A 21412-nucleotide genomic window follows, 5' to 3' on the forward strand; every position below is an offset into this window, starting at 1 on the left:
AGCCTAGAACATTTGTATCTGCAATGTGTGTATGTGTGATTAATCGGTGTTAAAATTAAGTTAAAAAACCCTCCAACACTGTGTATCCCGGATTATACGGTCATGTCTGTCCTTACCCCAAAAGCATCTAACAGCAGACATCCAATGGTTGACATGTGTCACCACACATAGTCAGATTAGCAAACCTCTAATCCACCTCTGTGGCTGACTGGGTGGGTGAAAGGGTTCGGGATGATTTGCCACACCACAAATAATCCAGTACCTAGCATTTCATCTGGTAGGGGATCATGTAGCTGTTCTCTGTCAAAATCGCTCTGTGTTTAATGGGCAACGAGGCCTTGGATTAGATTTGTGCTGTTACTGACATGTGGAGAGACAGCTGTTGCAGAGATGTGTGAAACTAAAGCCCTACTCCAGCCTCATATCTCTATTCTACCCTTGGGTTGTCCCTGATTGTCAGAGAACTAATCCTGTATCATTGTTTTGCAATTTTGTTTGTTGCAATGGATATCAGTGACATCACCGGTGTTGACATTGGCCTGTCAGTAAACAATACTACTGTTTATCTTTGACTGAGAGATACTGGGTTAAAAAGAAAAAAAAACACTTCCAGATGGGAGAAGCACATTGCCAGTGAGAATCTAGAGTAAACAGACAAACAGGGACTATTTACTGATATAATCTCACCAAACAGCTGAATGAAGATTCCCTTTTATCAAAAGTAAACAACCCTTTGAATATGCTAGACTAGTTGGAATAGACATCTCTCCAGGATGAAAACATTAAAATTTGTCTCCTTGAAAGAGTATTGTTCACAATAGTATCTCAGATGGTGGTAGTAATCTTTGAGAGAACCTGTGTCATGCTGTGCATGTCAGGGACAATGACCTCTCATTTTTGTCACATTGACCGAACTGAAAGTCATCAGCTGTAGTGTTTTTTTTTTTAGAACAAACGAGGCTTACAAGTCTAAAAGATATTTGTTACCCTTAGTATTAATTAGATTTAGCTAGTAATAGCAGTGAAAGCCGATTGAAGTCTTCTTGACATTCAGTGCAAATCAGAATGTGTGGAGGACAGTGGTGTAGAGGAACAAGTTAGATTTGCTCCAAGCAGGGACCCTCAGCTTCTGCAAGGGCACACCAGTGATTAAGACAGGTCAATCACTCTTAGAGTCATCAGGTGTGCAAAGGATGTGCCCCCCTTTCTCAGCTTGGAAGAGGAGCGAGGCTTTCTGCAGCTGCCAGAAGGCCAACAGTGCTTTAACCAACTCCCCATTAATTGGAGTATGTCAGTGAAACCTGACCCCAAGAGACCCTTGATTATGAGCATGAACAACATTAGAATACTCTAGGGAACTCATGCTGTAATAATAAACAACTCCTACAGACATTACACTAAGAGTTAGTTTGCAAAGTATTTTTGTTTCGCTGTTTCATAAAAGAGTGCATATGATCTAAAATGAAAATGAGTTTGAAACTCCTGCAGTAGATGATATTTCAGATCTGCTGGGATGAATCAACTGCACAATATTATTATGTCCATATGAAGATGTCTGATGAATATTTCAGGCACCTTGTTCCATCTATGACAAACACAAATAAAACGATTCTGAGGCCAGACCTCAATCCAATTTGGAAAAAGGAAAAGTGTTTCGAACCTGACAAAGTGTACTTCATAAAGTGCCTGATGAGCGCATGAAGCTGTGGATGTAACAATTCTCAAAGCAAAAGCTGCCTAAATGGTGAAAACATTCAGATGACGACAAAATATTTGATCAAAAAGCACATTCTAAAGTCATATATGTTTTGAATTATCCATGTCTTCAAGACTTGTCTTTATGTTTAAATGTTTCCCCAGGGACACTAATCCAGAGGTTAAAGAGAGAACCACATTCTGCTGACTGCCCTCCTCACTGCTACAGGGCTTGGTCACCAACCCTAAAGATTTTTTAATAGCACACTAAAATTCTGTGAAAGCCTAAATTGCAGCCCTCAATGGGCAACAGATGATGGAATTAAAGAGATTTAGAGCTGTTGGGGAAAACGGGCTGCACGTCTTTGATGTAGGGTTGGGAATGAGGGAAGAGTGGAAAAGATGGAAGCTGAGCACACCGAGGCAGCATCTGGCCCTTGTAAGGACACACTGCTCTCTGGGAAGTCTCCACAGATCGAGAAAAGGGGCTAAGTGACAGCTCTTTCTAACACCCGCTATGTGCACCAACTGGCACTCACCTAATAGTAACACCTGCTGCACCCATAAGGTGTTACAATATCACTCATCACCTAAACAAAACTGGGACATGCGAGGCAGGAAAAAAGTTTGAACTGTGAAATTGTGAGGCCATCCTACCAAAAGGAAAGAAAAAAATTCTTAATTTCAACCCGAGCCCCACTTGAGGTAACCATAGCAACCCCTCACCTGTCATCTCATCGATAACAATAGACAGCCGGGTCAGAGTGACACATTTTCTCAACCAAGCAAATATGCAGCACGATTTTCTGTGCTCAGCATAGTGCCTTACTCTCTCAGGTTTCTACCAGAGTGTAATCAGACACACATAACCTACTCTACACACACCAGATTAATCATCTGCCTTTTTCCTTTGCCCTCCTGCTGTTCTGTGCTACGCTCTCTCTACTCTCTTTGTCTTTCATTAACTGACACTTGTACCATTACAGTTTCACACATAAACATATTCACAATTCACATATTGCTACTCTTGCCAGAGGAAGCTGGCAAAATGGCAACATTTATCCTGACCTGGCATATTCCGATCCCAAGTGAAAATGTGGCCCACTATAAAGGGCCGGTGGGCTGCCACAGCCTCTATTCACCCGAGACAAAACCTGGATCTGTGGCATAATCTGGCTGGCTGGACTTGTGAATAGAGCCAGGAATCCAGCAATGACAGACCTTGTTAACCTCTATACTATGAGTTGCTACCTGGCTGTATACAGCACAGTTGAAAAAGGAACAACGTTAAAAAAAAAAAAAAAACTGGCATTGATGGAAACAGCTCTGAGCTTAGAGACTAAGGATTCTCGACACACAGCTGCAGTATGCTGGGCATGAAGAAGTCAGTAAAATTTGGAGGGAAAAAAAAAAACTAACTGCAGAATCATACCTTACTATTCTCCCCCACAAACTTTTGCTTTTATTTCATTCCAAAAGAGGAAAGAAGGTAAAAATAATCCAGGGGGAAAAAAAGGGAATCTGGAAGATTGACACTTTCAAACATGCTGTGGCGAGAGTGACAAAGCAAACGCACAGCGATTGCTGAAATGTCAGGTTGGGACAGTCTCTGTCCTGAGTAATAAAGGGGAGATGGGTCTTCCCACCTTGGCTCTCGTCTCTACCGATTTCATCTTGCTGCACACCACAGGCACTGTGACTCACCAAGTGAGCAAAACATAGCCAAAGCCAATAGCCGGCAGATAGCATCTCTTACGCTAACAAGCTTTTCACTTGGGGATACCATCAACTCTCTGGTTTTCTCATACAGCTAATTAGGAATGGACTGAGAAGCAGACCCGAAGCTATCTTTTCACCCTTTTTTATCCTCTCACACACAAATTTTTCTCTTTTTCACACAAACACTCTTTCTCAATCCATTGCCCACTTTTTTTACACTTTTTACATCAACCTAACATCTTCCAATCCACCACCATTGGTGCCATTGCTGTCACTGTGTCCAACTCAAGGCCTCTAGTGTTTCTTAATCCCATTAGACCAAACACAATCAATTATCCAGCCAGCCTTAAGGATCTGAGAGCATTAAAAGGTTAGCTCAGGAGATTTAAAGCCACTGATGTCTGTGACAGCAATGCACCCCACACACCCGCAGCCCCCCTTACGACTGTGTCAGTGTCCGCTGCATATGTACGCTGCATGTCAGCATGTGTTCATCAAGATGACACCCCAGCAACAACTAGAGCCACCATGCATCGCTAGTGGATCCTTAATCATGTCCCTGCAAGTCTTAGCAAATTACTGCCTTGTGATGGTAATCGATAAAGCAATAAACACAGTCAGGGACTTCAACTGCTAGAGAAAAGAAATACCATTGCAGCCACTCGTTTTTTTTCTTCTTTTTTTTTCTGTCTTTTTCATAATTGGATACTTTTTATCAAAGACAGAGAGAAAGAGAAAAAACATTTTTCCAAATAAGGAAGGCATTTGTGGGTGAGAGAAAAACATCCTCCCCCCCTCCGCTGTGTTTGCATTGACAGACAAAAGAGTTACAGGTGCAGGTCAATCAATACTATCAGAAGATAGACTGATATAATCTTATTGTAATCTGTAGACTCATCTCATCTCCTTCTATCTGCCCCATCACTGCCTGTCCATAAACTCCATGCCCCAGTGCCACTCCATTCATGGCTTGATGTAATTTTCTCACTCCCTCCCTTTTTATCTTTCTCATACGCTTTTCTCCTTCACTCGCCTCTCGCTGACTCTGTTCCTTCTCTGGCGAGAAAATTAAATATGATCATTCCTCTTCAAAGGCGCCACCATTAGCCACATAATGAATATTCAGTTAATGTAGCAAAGAGAGAGAGTGGGACTGTGTGACTAAGAGAAGTAAGTGACCGCAAGAGCCAATAGGTAAAACTCACAAACTTGACACAGTGGTGCTGTTGTAATATGTTTCCCTGCTTACATATTTATTCTATTATTGCGTTTGTGTTGCACTTGCATGTTCAGAATCAAACAAATTTCAATATCAGACAAACATAAGTCTTATAAAGACATATATAAATACATGCAAAATGTTCTTTCTAAATTATGGTTTCTTTTTATATATAGGAGAAAAAAAAACTTGGCTCTTTGCAAAAAATAATTGCCCCCTAACCTAATAACTGGTTGCTTAACATTTGGCAGCAATAGCAGTAATCTAACATTTGCTATAACTGGCAATGAGTCTTTCAAATCACTATGGAGGAGGCCAGAAACTGTTTTAATTGAGCTACATTGGATGGTTTTCAAGCCAGTACCACAGGTCATGCTATATAATATCATTTGCAATTAATTCTGGACTTTGACTAGGGCACTTGAGACTTTCATTTCTTTTTTAAAACATTCAGATGTGGATCGACTGGTGTGGTTTGGATCATTGTGCTACATAACCGAAGTACACTTAAGCTAAAGCTAAAGTCCCTTTTGAGATTTTTTTTTGGCAGAGAGGAGAATTAATGGTTCTATCATTTACAGCAAATTGCTCAGGTCCTGATAAAATAGCCCTGACCATCCCACTACCACCACTATGCTTGCTTGAAAGTATGATGTTTTGTTTCTGTAGTACTGTTAGTTTTACACCAGAATTAAAGTAAGAGGACCCAGACCTTCTAAAAATTGCTTAATTGGCAAAAGTGAGATCAGCTTTTGTGTTCTTTTTGCTCTCTAGTAGTTTTGGTATTGAAAAAAACAGCAACTTGTTTTTAGGTGAGTTGCAGCCATAGAGAGGTTGCTTCAGGCAGTTTATCGCTTTCGCTTTCTGAAATCATTTGATGATGTAAAAGGTGTGTATGTGTAAGGGGGCAAATACCTTTTTCAAAGCACTGGATTTTTAACCAAGTAACTGAAAAAGAAGTGAAAACACATTTTCACACAATTCACTTTTTAAAGTCAAATACAAAACATTAATTACTGCAAACCTCACTAGCATGAATGAATGCTCTACTGATATTTAGTAATTTGATTGCTGATCTATCCAATCAATGCATCATTTATATCTCATTAATATATCAGATTTTGAAACACTGATGATGGCGCTGTTGTAAAATGCTTCCATTTGATGTCTCTAACTTTACTTCTCACAAAAGAATCAGTTGACTGAAGCTCGAAAAGCCCCACAGCATTCATAGCTTGAAGGTAAAGTCTGCTCCATAGAACTACTTCTTTTGCCATTCAGATGCGACACAGAGCACCTTTTCTACTCAAATTCAAATGTGTTTCCTCATGCAGACACGATAGCCACTTTCCAATTTCAACTTAATCTTAAAGCACCAATTTCAACTGCCGTGGCAGTGATTGAAATATGAAACCCTGCATATATACAGGCCATTACAGAATACAAGGCTCCAGCTGTTCTCTGTCCGCTCAGGAAAGTGAGGGGGAGAAGAAACAACAGGGATCAGCTTTGGCTGAAACACATTTCTGTTTATTTATTATTCAATAATGCTGAATTGGCCCCTGACCCCCAGGAACAGCTCACACTGAACTACCTTCAGGAGGAAATGGCAGTGATGCCGAATCAGGAGGAAATCAAACAGAATTCCTGGGGCTCTGTTGTACAAGAGGTACAATCTAACAGCTTTTTTTGTTTTATGTCTTGTTTAATTTATACAAAGAAATGCTAAAAGAAAACACAAACAAGCAGTATGTCATAAACATAGGAATTTGGATTAAAAAGAAAAGTCACTGAAATAAACAAACCTGCAGTAAACACTCAAACAGAATATATTTTTGTCAACTTTAATTTTGACAAAATAATTGTTTTAAGGTGAAAACCAATTGACTATCCCTGCACACACTACTTAACAAGATTAATACACTTTTGTCTACTGCTCTCAAGGTTGCTTCTGCCATTAATTAGCAAAGTTTGATGGCTTGAATCCATTAGAGCCATCTAACCTAGTTAAGTCAGCTCCTCAATGGATTCTCTATGCACCTTAAATGCAAAGCCACAGCTCTACAGGAACCTGGCTCAAGGTTAGCACCATGGTGTAAGTCGTGCCCAATGTCCAGAGCATGCAGTCTGCCACGCTCCTCAAGTGGCTGCCAGAGAACACTTCACCAAGGTTATGCCTGTCGGAGGCAATGAATATTCCACTTATCTCAATCAAAGTCCTTCACAGAACTTTGAGGGATCGGTTCTGCCTGTGTTTCAGCTTAGGAAAACAAGGACGGCAACTGCTGGAAAATCTGAAAGCGAGGTGGGGGCTTAGCCAGTCACGCTCCTGCACCTGAACTTAACAGCATGGCAAATAACATCTTGAATTATTAATCTGCAGCTAATCAGATCTTCAATTAATCAATTAGGATCATCACATGCAGAGGAAAACAGATGAACATATTAGCATATTCTTTTTTGCCATTTGGTAAAGGACAAACTCAGTGGAAGAAATCCTTTTGAACACTCTGTGACACAAGTTTGAAAGGAAAAATAGAACATTTCTTGGGTGAGGTGATGAAAAAATAAACTGCTTTGCAACAATATTTCTCCCCCTTGAATTCACATTTGAGTTACATACTTTGCAATGCATTTCCTTAAGATTTTACATGACTGACCAACACAGAGTAAAAGAAAATCATATAGAAAAACCATGGTTTAACATTGTGGACAACAAAAATCTGAAGAGTATGGCATGCATTACCACTTTTACTCTAATACCCCCAAATCATTTTCTGTGCGATCAATTACCGACATAAATAAACAAAACCCCTCTGTGTGTAATTTAATCTGGGTCTCATTTGGCTTTTTCAAAGTCGACTGAGAAAAAAAGTTTAGTTTAATGATGTGTAAAGCAAGGAAACGCCACAAAAGACGAAGCGAAAGTAATGACTACAAAATATTGACTTAGGGGGACTAAAAGCCTATGCATGCTTTACTTTTAAGATTTTAATTGCGAACTGGTTTGGAAACCATGTGCCATTTTCAGTAATGACATTTTGTGCAAGTTTATAAAATACACTTTTTTTTTCAGAAACTGGAAGAGTGCAGAAAATGGAACTAAAGAAGACATTCACTTTCTAATCTATATTTCTGTAAATGCTTCAAGCGAGTGTTGTTATTAAGTAAGCTGAAGTAAAATTATTTCTTGTTCTTGTAGATATAGACAATGTGATAAAAGCCATTCAATCAACAGTGGTTCATTATTAATAGCCATGTAAGGTAATGACTGTTCTTAAATACCAAACTGTTAGTGCAGAGATAAATTGATGCATCTTCATGTCCCCAAAGTCAGCCTCAACAGAATGAATTGTATGTTAATGACAATAAATTACAGCACTTTGCTTCCACAGGAAACAATCTATAAGTTGGCTGACAAGCAATGTAAATGTGTTTGTGCAGCATAAATCATTCGCTAACAATTGAACACCTGTGGATTTTCCAAATTAAAATAAATCCTCTTTCAAGCCTCCCATCTGTTCAATATTCCACAGATAGCGTTTAATGATCTTTTTAGAGTGATATCCTCCACAAATAGATGGAATTAGCTTTGATGGATACGGTGAAAGTTGACAGATTTGTAAAGCAGACACAATCTTTTGATAAACAAGCTTAGTGCCCAGAAAGTTAATAGGGTAATGAGATATCTTTAATTTCTTTTTCTTAATGCCGGACTCTTCTTGAATGCAATCATACCGTAACATTTGCCTATGAACAATGGCAATGAGTCTGTGTGTGCTGGTTGCATGTCTGATGCCTACAACATCCTGCATCTCTAGGGGCACCGGCTCCCTCTCTCATCAAGCATGCCCAGTCAATGTGGCTGTCACTCCCAATCTGCACGGAGAGGGGAGCCTGTGCCTATTTTTATAAATGTATTCATATTCATTAGTCCTGAGTGTCATTCATAGCAGCCGTTCTTTAATGCGGCGGGTAACCATCACAGGCCGGAGAAGCCTGCCTCCTCTCATCGCACAAATTAATAACACAGGCAATCACTGCAAAGGTGCCTTCTGTCAAACAACAATGGCTCCTGATTTCCATCAACTGTGTGCACTTCCACATTCCTACAAGACATGCAGTTGAAAAAGTCACTGATGTCCCCTGAGGAAAGCACAACAAAAAATTCCATTGTACCAGCCTATGAAATATGAAATAATTAAATTAACTAATAATTAATTACAACCTTTTCTGTTCCCTTGACCCGGTGCAATATTTTGCCTTGTAATATCTCAGTGGCGCTGGATTAATTGTGCAGAATAACTTATGTCAATGTGAACTGCTAATGATAGCAATTAGGCAACAGACTCACAGTAACTTCCCCACCTTGCTTAAAGTTGCTATATGTTGGCTTTATTGGCTTGTATGTGTTACATAAACAATTTCATGAACTAATTCTGAAATGTCTTTGAATTCTAATAAATTGAAAACCAACTAACATAATTCCTTCCCCGAATTAAACTATGAAAGACTATTTTTCTAAGACTTCCAGCACATCTAGAACTAAAGCATGGGGGTTTCATGCTTAAGACCTAGTACGCATCCACTTCTTTGTGTTGTGTTCTGGTTGCTGTTGCCTTTCAGGGTAATGGAAGTGGGCGGCATCTCACAGCCTTCCATGTTTTTTTCATGCCCATTGTTTCTGCTCCAACCCACTTTAAATCAAGAACACAAAGCAAACCCTGCCATACTTCACTCTGGACAGCATTAATAAAACAAGCTTTCAATGATGCAGAATGAAACACCACATTGGGAACGAAGTAGTGGTGTGATTACAGCTTTTTAACACTGCCACCCCTCAGAGTTTACATGGGCCAAATCTGCAGACTGGGTGTAAGAAGGCTTTTGGCATTCTTGCTCTCATTGTCATTCATCTTTTCTTCTTTATCACCATTCTTCTGTAATAGAGAGGTACTGAATGGAGAAGCCCCCAAAGTAAAATGAAAAGGTAAAAAAGTTATTGGAGTTCCTCAGAGTATGCAGGTCTATTCCCAAGACCTGCATACTTTCTCTAATCCTCTCATCATATTTTTATAAGATTCATTGTTTCTCTACCTGAAAAGAGGAACCTTTTCTCTCATTATGGAAACTAAATATTCACTATCAATGTACTAATAGATCAATGTACAAAGCACTGAAAGAACACATTTCTGACTGGTCATTCCTTTACCCATTCTCTCTTCAAATCTTATCACGACAACCCCTTGAGTGATCGCAGAAATGGAAACGGGGCCCTTTAATTGAAATTCACGAAATTAAACATTGACCAGAGCAACTTCATTAAACAGATATGACTCCAATTTCAGCAGTTCCTACAGGCTTAAAGACTGTGCCCACTGTTACAGCAGATGTGCTTAAACATTATCTTTCATAGAACTGGGGAATTACACAGGCTCATATCCAAAGTAAAATAGTTTGACAAGCTCTGTGAAAGACTTTCGAGGAGAGTGATGATGGGAAGCAGCCAGAGGTTTCTGGAATGGCACCACAAGCTCTAACATATCCACATCTGCTCTGGAGCAAATGCTTTTTGGTTTTACACTTTTGATGAATTCTGGCATCACAAATCAGATTGAACTATAATATCTCCTGTATGTCACATGTGATGTAGATCCAAATTGGCTTTCATCTCTGGAGTAAAGCTTTGTCAGCCTAGAGTGACTTCACATGTCCATCTCTGCTTCCATCTGGAGACCTCAGGGAGAACATCGTTGTCAGCAGGCCTCCCAGTGCACAACGGTACATGTTCCTAACAGGGGATGCCTGGGCTCGTTTGTTTTGTTACTTAACCCAAGCTCTGTGACAAGGGGAGACAGTGACCGAGGCATCTGGGACTTGGGAGCCCCCTGCAGAATTAAACAGGCTGCGTCTCGAGCCCTTGTGACAGGAAATCTCACTCAGATCATAAAAGGCAGCCCTGATTTCATGTGACAGGTGCATCCTCTTCCTTCAGATGCCATGTCTTTGTTTTGTCTTGTTTGCTTGGATGGCGGCAATGGGAATTTTGGGAAGTCAGAGTAGAGATTTTTTTTCCACAGTAAATAAACTTGCTATAGATACAAATTAAACATATTTTGTTTGAGTGATAAAAAGTGTAAAAAAACATAGAATAATAGCATTTACTGCCTTCTGGCAAAACAATCACAAAATAAAATAATGTTTACTTCGTTCAAGGTCAGAAAACTGTGAGCATTTCCTAATATTCATTTTAAGTTACTTTACTTGGAACAAATATTTTTGATTGTCCTTCCACAAGTTTCTCAAAATAGCTTGCTGGAAAATTTTGACCAATGCTTCTTTGAGAACTGATGTCAGTTTTGAAGACAGTCTTGCTCACACACAAATACACTTTGCCCACACATTTTTTACTGGATTGAAAAGAGGCTTTTGTAAACGCCATGATAAAACATGAACCACCCTAATTGGTGGGTGGTTCAAGACAATAAAATGTCTTGAACCACCCACTGATTTGGGTTTACCCTGAGGCCAGTTGTCATTTTGGGTGATGTTTTGAGATACTTTAACATTTACACATTTTCTTTCCTCATGATGCCATCCATTATCTGAAGTGCACCAGTCCGTCCTGCAGAAGTGCACCCCAAATCATGATACGGTCACCATCAAATTTGACACTTAGGTTGGCGTTACTATTTTTTTTTTATATAATTATTTGATTTTCATTTACAGGCAACAAACAACATCAAATAAGTGAGCTTTATCTTCTCTACAAAATGATGTGGTATTAATCTGCATACATGGTTTAAATGTGCCAGTTTTGTTTTAACTTGTTCATTTTCTTTTTTTGGCTACACCTCCTATTTTTCCACTTTTTCCACAAAAAAAAAACAAACATCTGAAATAAAAGGAAATGCATGTAGAAAAAAGCTGGCAGTCATTGAAGTGCAAGGGTTACTGTTTCAGCTCAAACTGGGCACACTAATCCCTTTGATCCCCCCATTTTACTGTCAGCTGTTTCCTAGCTACCATTGGATCAGCACAGAATTTAGGATTTGTGCTACTGTACGCCACAGCAATCCCTGCCCCAGTGTTCCAGTGTTCTTCTCTCTTTCCTCCATCAATATCCCACCCAGCGCCCACCATCGACATCCCTAATAATATTAATTTGCCTTTTTTGTTCCCCTTTCTACTTCACCTCGCTGCAGTTGGCCGGGACTGCAATGTGGCAGAGGGAGTTAGCTTAAATTGGAAACTATTTTGCACAGAAGGCCATCAGGACATGAACAAATGATTCATGCTGAAAAAAGCTGATTCTGATTTTGCCAATTCATCTGAAATTACAGTATTTCTTTCAAATGCTGGTTTGAGAAAGCTTCATTTAGCAATAATGAAACAATCTACTTCTATTTCTGCCAAGGCTTGCGTTGGAATAAGAAAACGTGCATGTGCATTAGGAGCTGTGCACATTGCTACAGCGTGCATGTTTATGCATTTGTTAGCATGCATTACAGCAATAAAGGAAGTTTCATTGGGTTCCTCTTTCAGGCTGTCTTTGAAATTTGAATAAGTAGGCAAATCTGTCTGCGCAGGGTTTCTTTCATCCCAGTCAGTGTTGGCTGCTCTCGGAGGTGCAGTGTGCCATACACTTCTTATTCAACCTCTGAGTTGTTCACCCAAACTGCTCTGAAATCATTTAAGGCAAAAAACACAAAGGGGCTTGACTTGCATATTAGCAAATTTATGCTTCTTTGTCAAACACTGGCTCTCCAGGACTAAATGATTATTACTGCTGCATGCAGATACAAGAATAAGCGCTACTTTTCCAATTTAATCATTTCAACAGACTGTGGAATGCCTATTCATTTTGTCTATGTACGGTGCGCTTGCATAATTTGTTTAACTGCAGTGGTCAAACACATTTTTTTTTTTTGCAACCTTTAAATATTCAGTATTTCATTTATTTATTCAATATAACTTACATTCTAATATTCAATTTAGGCTAAATCATTTTCCAATTTATTGCAATAAGAAAAAATATTGCAATGACAGCCTGAAAGTGAAAACAGCATAGAAATCAAGAAACATAAATCTTGAATAGGCTAATGTTTGAAAAGCAAAGCAGCCTTTGATGAGGTTGAATCCAGCCTTTTGCTCTTACTAGCCAACCTGAAACACTTTCACGTGGGGCCAAGGATGCAAATTTGACATCGAGCCATAAAGAAGGAGCCGACATTTCCGCTGTCAGCGCACATTATCATCGCATTTCTTGACTGATACTCGGCTGATGTTATGGGCAAGGACAGCAATCAAAGCTTATGTGAACACACGAAGTGCTGCAGAGCCTCAATGACGAACGGTTCCACTCTGCTATGTACGCGCGCCTTATCAACAAACAAAAGATCCCCGGATGAGACGATTGGTATGGATTTCTTTAGGTGTATCTCACTCAATGCTTTTAACATCCACACTGATATCTGCTGGTATCGCAGTTGCACGTTTGTTTGTAGCAATGGTGGAGTGTCAAACTGTGATAGCAGTGGGGCGGCCCTGCGAGCAAGATCTAAACTACATGGATGATGAAGATGAAGACAGCAGGTGCTTGGAAACAGAAATCAAACATGATATCAAATCCCATGTGTCCAAGAGCAAGACAATGGGGGAAAAGAGAGGCGGTTCAAGCTGTAATCAATACAGAGCACAAGGTATTGAGATGCAGAGAGGCATTTTGCCAGCCCCCCCAGAGGGCCTGGTGGGCCTGCTGCCAAGCACAATCTGAGCAGGACAGCTAGCTCAGCTTTGCACATTTGCATACAAGAATTTGCCTGTAAAAAAAAAACAAAAAACAAACAAACCAAAAAATACATGTCTCAGTTTGGAATCACTCAAACTGGCTAACCTCTACAAAAACTTCCAAACAAGAGCTGAAAAGTAAAATGTGATTTAAATCAGTATATTTTCAAACGTTTTGTTACAAATAGCAAATATTCTAGCAGCACTATGATGTCAGATGTTTTACAACAATATTACCATAGAAGATTGCAAACATCTTTTTTTCCAGTTTTCTAATTGGTTGACAGGCCCAGATTTACTATTCCTTCCCTTCACTCAGAAACTGAAATTTCTGAATTTTAATTTGGAAAAAAAACATATTGGAATGCTGGAATTATAGGTAAGAAAGTTTGAGGTTTTCCTGCCAAAATCCAACATGACTTCCTTTGATACAAATCTATAGAACAAAAAAAAGTGTATTCACTCTGGCAATTTTTATGACTTGTTTCAAATAGGCAGCACTCCCTTCTTTGATTCTTGCTTCAGTCACCCACTTTAGTTCACTGTATATTAGTAGTTCTTGAAAGTTTTCCAATTTAGATTTTTTTTAGGTTGTTAAATTTTATTAACACTACATCATATGTATTTGTTTTTGTATTTAACTACTACCACAGTTTCTTCTGATTATAAAATACTGCTCTCTACATTAGATTGCACAGCCCAAACTCCGAATAGTGCACCCAGTGAGGAATTCAGTGTTCTGCGGCATCATAGTGCTCACACCGTTGAAACGATACACAGATATACAAAAGAAGGATGGCAGTCTAAAGACAGCCTGGCCTTAGAACCAGCAATAGTACTAAGGCTAGTTTGAGATCCATTTCTGAACCTTCTTTATATTTATAAAAAATATAGGTGATTACTCATGTTGTCACTAATGGCAGGTAGTCGTTGTGTTGTGTCTTGGTTTGAGAATGACCAAGAGTGTCTAGGCCAAGAATATTAAGATGTGAATTTATGTTCAAAGTAAACAGGATTTCTATGACCAGCTGTTTTCATTAGGACATAGACAAGGAAAAAAAAAACTCTGCTCCTACCCATACTTCCAAAGCATCAAAGTGGTTCCTCCATTTCTCCTCTCCTTGTGCCTTTTGCCATTTTAGTCACAACACAAGAATACACTCAGCAGTCCCCAGGAGGCGCATGCTGGATGTGAGCGGAGATTCGGTGGGCACATTATGCTCTAAAAGGCATTGTTTCTCAACACAGCTTTCCTTGAGTTGCCTTTGTGTTCTTAAATGTTTACATGCAACAGCCCGGAGGCTCGAAGACACATGTACATTTCCAAGAATACAAACTGAGTCAAATCCCTCACTTGCGCCAATGGAACTAATGACACCATTTGTGAGGGCTCTTCAAATGCCTCATTTTAAGGAGGTCGTTACAAAGAGGAGCATGCAAAACATCTCTGCTCCCTAGTCAAAATTATATCAGACAAAACAAACAAATAGAGGCACTTCAAATTCTCCTCCATTCAGTGTCCAAGGTCATTTCTGCTTTCAGTTTCTGGCTCAGCTCAAGGCCTCTTCTGAGACATTTTTTATTTCTTGATAGCTGAGGTGCCTCCAAGCCCTGTGTTGGATTGATTAGACGTTTAGCCAGGAGAATTAATATGTGAAGAATTTCCCTGTTCCCCCCTGCAGCGCCTCTCCCCCTCAGTCTCATCAGTAAACAAGTAGATATGGAAACAAAACCACTCTCGGGCTATGTGATTAAAATCGGCCCCAAAAGAAGGAATTGCTTGACAATCAATGTTGTTATTACAGAAAAATCACATCTGAGTGTACCTTATTCGAACATTATTTTTGACTCCCTACACCAATGCTTCTCTCTATAAGAAATCTGTCTGAATAACCTGATTTAGTTGCTTTCTATGCTTTTACCATTCTTTTGTGACAACTTAAACAAACAGCTCTTAACAAAGCTTAAAATGATGCTTAACATCAACAGATCAAAAAAAAAAAAAAAAGAAAAAAGAAAAAAAAGTGTTTTCTTAAGAGTAAGCAAGGATTTTAGCAATAGTTACCCAAATCCGCAGACATGATAGGACTCTGCCCTGTGCAAACAGCTATCACCACTGCCTTTTGGGCAAATGGCAATTACTAAGCAAAGGGAGAATGCCAAAACCCTGCAGTTAATTTGGATTACATTTGCATTATGAACTATAAACACAGTTTTACTGCTGAACTGAGCCAATTAAAGACTTCCTGAAGCTAAAAAAAGGAACATTGACATCAAAACAGCTCTTTTGTTCTTGTACAATGAGGTTGATTGCAATCATTTGTCACTCCTAAAATCTTTTGGAGCGTTTAGATTTTCTAAATAAAAGGAAAGACATTGTTGCAAAAAAATGTGGCTTTTCATTAATTTACTTTAATTGCTACTGCCAGCGAGCAGACTTTTTCTTACTTGAGCCTCTTGCAGGATAAGGTTTTCTGTGGCAGCATGAATAAACATGTGTAGACAGCATTTGGCAGCAAAAGGAAGGAGAAAAAAAAAAAAACTCAGCCAACCAACCCAAACATGGGAGGCAGCCACGGAAGACACATAGGGAGTCTGATATGGAAGCTGACACCATTTCACCTGAGGCTGGGCGAACCACTTGCTGGGCTTTCCTGGCATGAGCCATATTGCAAAAAAAAAAACTATTTAAGTCAAAATTTTTAGCGGCTGTTCTCTCTCTGGTGAATGTTACTGCATTTTACTGAACACTGAAATACAAAACTATGTCATAAATATGAACAATGCATAGATGATGTATTATGGCTTTGGAAACCAGCACTCGCAAAGTACTGTGTTGGGATGTGGAGAGTTGTCAAATCTCATCAGATTAGAAAAAATAGACGTCCATCACCTTACGTAGAGATGTCATTATTTCTCTATGTCTAGCCATCTACTCATAGATGGAGAATATACAGATCAACTAAATATATAACAAACAACTAATAGTACATCACGTTGTATTCAACCACTGTAACAGTGAAGCATGGTGGTGGCAGAGTAATGAAATGAGGGTGATTTTCTTAATTAAGTAGGGAAAGGGAAATTGAGGTTGAAAGAGAAGACAGATCTTTTTGACATAAACCATATTACACAGAAATAAAGTAATTAAGTTGACAATTTCTCTGGTGAACATACCAGAGAGTATTGCACCAAGTTAGGATTTGTAGACAAGATTACATTAACACAATAATTTCATCAATGTATGAATTGATAATTAATTGATAAGTAATTTGGTATTAGTGTGGACATTCTGCTCTTTTTGCTAATGTCTTTGCATTACACAAAACAATAGACATCAACTGTCAAAACACTCATCTAAGTTTTCTTTTTGTACATGCATCAAAAAAACCATTAACAGGGATAGTAATGGTACATATATCTCTATTGAGAATATTTGGCACAACCATTTGGTTTCAATACACTCTCATACTGCATGACTATAGACTTATTTAAACCTGAACATATGCAGAATGTTAAATGGTGAAACTGTGAAATCATATATTTAGCTTCTGAACTTTAAAAAGAAAGCAAAGAGTCAAAATTACGAGTTTCTTCCTCAACTACAGTGATGATAAAGAAAGAAACATTGACCAAATGTTTTATGTCAGTTTTTTCAATACATACAATGTATGCAGCACCTACGGTAATTATTTACCTGAAAAGACAAAAAGCTAAACGTTAACATCATAGGTATAGAGAAACCAGGCTAAAGCTCCCTGTAGCAATTGTATCACTCTTTATACAGTTAGTAGGAGGTTAGGGTTTCATAGCAGGTGCACTTAGATGATGCATTGAAGAAAAATCTGGACTAATCAGAGGTGTCCAAAGTCAGTCTTCAGGGGATGATATCCTACATGTTTTAGTTCCTTCCCTGGTTAGAAACACTGGTAGTGAATGTCTCCTCAGCATGTCAATGTTCTGGAGAGGCCTGCTACTGAGTCACCGTTTGATTCAGGTGTGTTAAACTAGAGACTTATTTAAACCTGGAAAGAACATGCAGGATACGGTTCCTCGAATACCAACTTTGGACAAATCCTGGCGTAGATTCTCAGTCATCCAGGACATGATAAAACAGAGTTTTAAATGAAGGCAACTGGACTTCTACCAAGATAAGTCCAGTTGCTTTCATTTAAAACTCTCAGGATTAACAAGTAAAACTTGTCAGAATCTGTGAAGAAAAGCTCCTGATGCCAAGTGAGTCACTTCTGGGGTTTTTCCAGGCATGAGCCACATTGCAAAGAAAAAGTTAAAATTTTCAACAGCTGTTCTCTCTCTCTCTGGCAACATGTTTAATTAACGGCCTTCTACCAAATTATTTATTTGTAAATATAGATGCACAGAGAAGAGCTGTGACATGAAATTGTTAAAACACGTGTAACACCTGTTAGTACTTGCACGGTTGTAAAATTAAATTTATATTTCCATCACCTATTGTACAGGCGACACAATTACAATAGATATAGCACTAAAATTGTGACTTTAGTAAATTTGTTCTACAGTTGCACATGCAGGTGTAGATTAACAGGCTTGCCAGTAGTCTTTATAGGAAGGGACATCTGTAATTCAATTAAAACTGTAATACACTTGTTTTGTGTAATCTTGTACATATTGATTTTTCTATCTATCTGTGGATGCGCCTGCAAGTGCATGTGCTTGCTTGTGTGTCACCAATGGGGATGAATTATGATGTGCAGGCCCGCATTAGAGCAGGCAGTTTTAATCACACACAGATTCAGAGTGTTTTAAACAAATGCTTTTTTTTTGTGTAAGCACTGAGGATTATCATAAGATTTAAAGATTTGGAAATGGCTGACAGCTGTCAAGCTGCATAATAACGTACGTCCAGAAAATTATAGCAGCTGTCGGTTGGCAGAATGTCAATGCTGCTATCTAGATTAAAGCTCAATAGACAGGAACATAAGCACAGGCAACTGTGCACACACACACACACACACACACATTTACGCGCAACAAAATGCAAGCATACACACAGTTACTTGCAAACTCACACCAATCTCTGCAGTCTTATTGAGGAAGAGAAAAAAAAGACAACACAAAGGCAACTAAGAGAAAAATAAAATAAATAAAAATAAAACGAACCTCACATTTACCAGGCATTTTGATTATGAGATCTGCAAGAGTCCTAAAATGGCTTGTTGAGTAAAATCAGCAGAAAGGTTCCTCCTGTGGATCAGCCACATATCCTCTGGTGCAATTGAAAAGCCATCTGTATTAAAAACAGCAGGTGCCTCAATATGAACTTGCTGAAAAACAAGCATCTACGTAGCACCTGTTCCCTGGAGGTGGCTATGTGTCGCCTAATTTCTGTCATCCTCAGAGGTCTTTGTCTCTCAGGGAATAACTACAGCATCTCTAACTTTCTGTACCGACACTGCTTTTATGCCGCTCATTTGCAAACAAGGATCCTCCCTTGAGGATAAGAGCTGTGTTCTACTTCAGAGGAACAAGGTGTCTTTGGATGCTGAGAAACCCCCCCCCACCCCCCCCCCACCCTCAATGGATACAACAGCATCCTCATCGAAGAGCGAACAGCATAGACAATGCATCATAGAGGAGGCCTTTCTCAAATGAAAGAGGAGACAGAAAACAGGATTGGACCTCTCACCAATGTTAATACTCAACCAGAAATGCTCACAAGAACAGAAAAAGAACTGCAGGGATAAGAAATGGTTCTATTTCAAGGAGGAAAGGTAAAATCCCAGTGAAGTAGCCCGGTGGCGCTCAATAGATCCACACACACATACACGCACATACTTCAGGCTTGTTGGCTTGAGAAAGGGATGCTAATAACAGCTAGAGGAACTGTGCCTTGCATAATAAGAGACGCCAGAGACTCTTCTCAGATAAGGTTGGGAGCACTTTAGAGCAACGTAAGTTGTTCAAAGGCAAACAAGTGCAGGGATTATGCTGCTTTTAGCACTCTGGTGTACCTAGCAGTGCGATTGTGAAATGGGGAGTGCATAGAGAAGGCACTTCTCAAATGAATCAACATCTGAAGAAGACTTTTTTTTTCTGGGACCTTCAAGAAATGCTTGATAGTCTGGTGCGCAGAAGACATATTTTTTACAACGTCAGCAAAGGCCATGGCATTGCAAAGGAGAACCAAATAGGAAGTTACTGAAATTGAATGGGACAAGACAGACAGTAAGATTTATGTTTCAGCATTTCCACAAACTGTGCTGATTCCTATGTTAACTTACCTTCACTTCTTGTGACAACCAGCAGTTACAGTTTTTCCACTCATGAAATATGACGGCAGGTCATACTTGTTCTCCACGGCTTTCTGCCTTTATTTAGCAGATCTCATTAGGTTCTCACTGGCCAAACAGTTAACAGATGATAAATGACAAGCAAGGAGTCACAGTTTCATAGTAACCGTGTGATTAGTGTTGTCCATGTCTCTGGGTGAGCTGGACATTAAATCAAACAGGCTCGGCGTGATTTATGGATTCTGCAAGACACATTCTCCAGTCAACCAATGCTTCAGAAACAACTGCTCTCTTTTAATGTTTCCACACTGTAGTCATAACCGTGCAAGTTAATGATCTCTGCTAGAATATTTAAAGGGGCAGCCAAAAGAGGGGCAGCTTAATCTGTAGCAGCAGTGAAACTGTCAGAGAACCAGAGAACTTCACATATTTCACAACTGGTCAAGAGGTCCAGTGAAAGAATCCAAGTGGTTTTTAAGGTGTAATAAAACAGACAATCTGGAATATGCAAATACCTAAAAGATTTGAATGCATGCATTTGGAGAGATGCAGAAACAAACCAAACTGCTTGTGATGACAACAGGATTTTCTTTTTAAACAATAAAACCTCTCTTAGTCCCTCAGGTTGTGGTTTTGTGACACTATGCGCACAACTGACACATAATTTCACTTTAAATCCAAATTTGCCTTTTTTTCCCTTCTTTTTCATTCCTGACCTGAGCTTTTATACAGCATTTCTAAAGCCAAGTATAGTTTGTGGGCTGTTTTTATGCGCCTAATAATAGCCGCATTGTATTAATTCGTTTCATCACACTTTTATTATTATTATTTTCTATAAGTACAATACAACTGAGTTGCAGATCTTACCTTGAGCCTGAGCGCTCGGGATATAAGTAGACAAGAGCAGAATCCAAAAGGACATCCACACCTGTCCATTCTGCCCGGGTCCAAGCGTGCTCCGCGGCGGTACCGTCGAGCCCCTGCTGCGGATTTCCCGTCTCCCCGCCGGGAACATGTTGCTCGGTGATTGCCACTGACTCCCCCTAAAAGTGTCCCGACTGCTGCTGCTGCTTCTCCTGCTGCTCCTGTTCCGTCTGCCGCCGCTGCCGCCGCTGGTCCTGTGCGTCAGAATGCTCTTCGGTGCTGATGGGGGTGACTGACCGGAGGGGAGCGCGGAGAACAGAGTCCGCCGGAGAGCGCGGGGCACGCCGACTGGCACGCGGAAGAATGACAAAAAAAAAAAAAAAAAAAAAAAGAGAGGGAGAGGAAAAAAATCCTATGGACAAGTCCCGCTTGAGCAAGGCGGAGTCAGTCCAATTGAATTTGCCCGGCTGTCAAGTATTTGAGACCGAGTATTGACATCATGTCTTTACTGCCCGGAGTAAACTCTAGATTAATAGCAGATATATAATGCACGAAAAACAGAGATATGCTGGCCAAAAGTTTGACAGACAGTTTGTTTTCACATCGAGCTGAGGGTGAACCTGGCATATATAGGCTATACATATATATAGCTATATACATTAGATTAAAAGAGACAATTTACAATACAGCCCCCCTTTTAAGAATTGAGCACCATATAGACTGTGTCAGCCACGCACACTCTGAGCCAAGTAATGTCAAGCCTGAGAGCTCTGTGCGCTATTGCCACCACGTGGTAGAAAGAAGAAGAAAACATCCATTTGGACAGCCGTGATTGATTGTTGACACACCAAAC

The 21412-nt window shown here is 39.6% G+C and overlaps 1 protein-coding gene across 2 annotated transcripts in view; it reads right to left on the reverse strand.

The window, feature by feature from the left end:
• sdk2a (sidekick cell adhesion molecule 2a) overlaps positions 1-20889 on the reverse strand; it is a 100434-nt gene extending 79545 nt beyond the window's left edge. For both annotated transcript variants that reach the window (XM_055035960.1, XM_055035959.1), the window contains exon 1: positions 20563-20889. In XM_055035960.1, the coding sequence (XP_054891935.1) occupies positions 20563-20710 (148 nt within the window). In that variant the 5' untranslated portion in view covers positions 20711-20889. The remainder of the gene's footprint in view (positions 1-20562) is intronic.
• Positions 20890-21412: the final 523 nt, after the last annotated feature.

The sequence above is a fragment of the Poeciliopsis prolifica genome, unplaced genomic scaffold (assembly GCF_027474105.1).
Source record: "Poeciliopsis prolifica strain line A6 unplaced genomic scaffold, Auburn_PproV2 SCAFFOLD010, whole genome shotgun sequence".
Classification (NCBI taxonomy): Eukaryota; Metazoa; Chordata; class Actinopteri; order Cyprinodontiformes; family Poeciliidae; genus Poeciliopsis; species Poeciliopsis prolifica.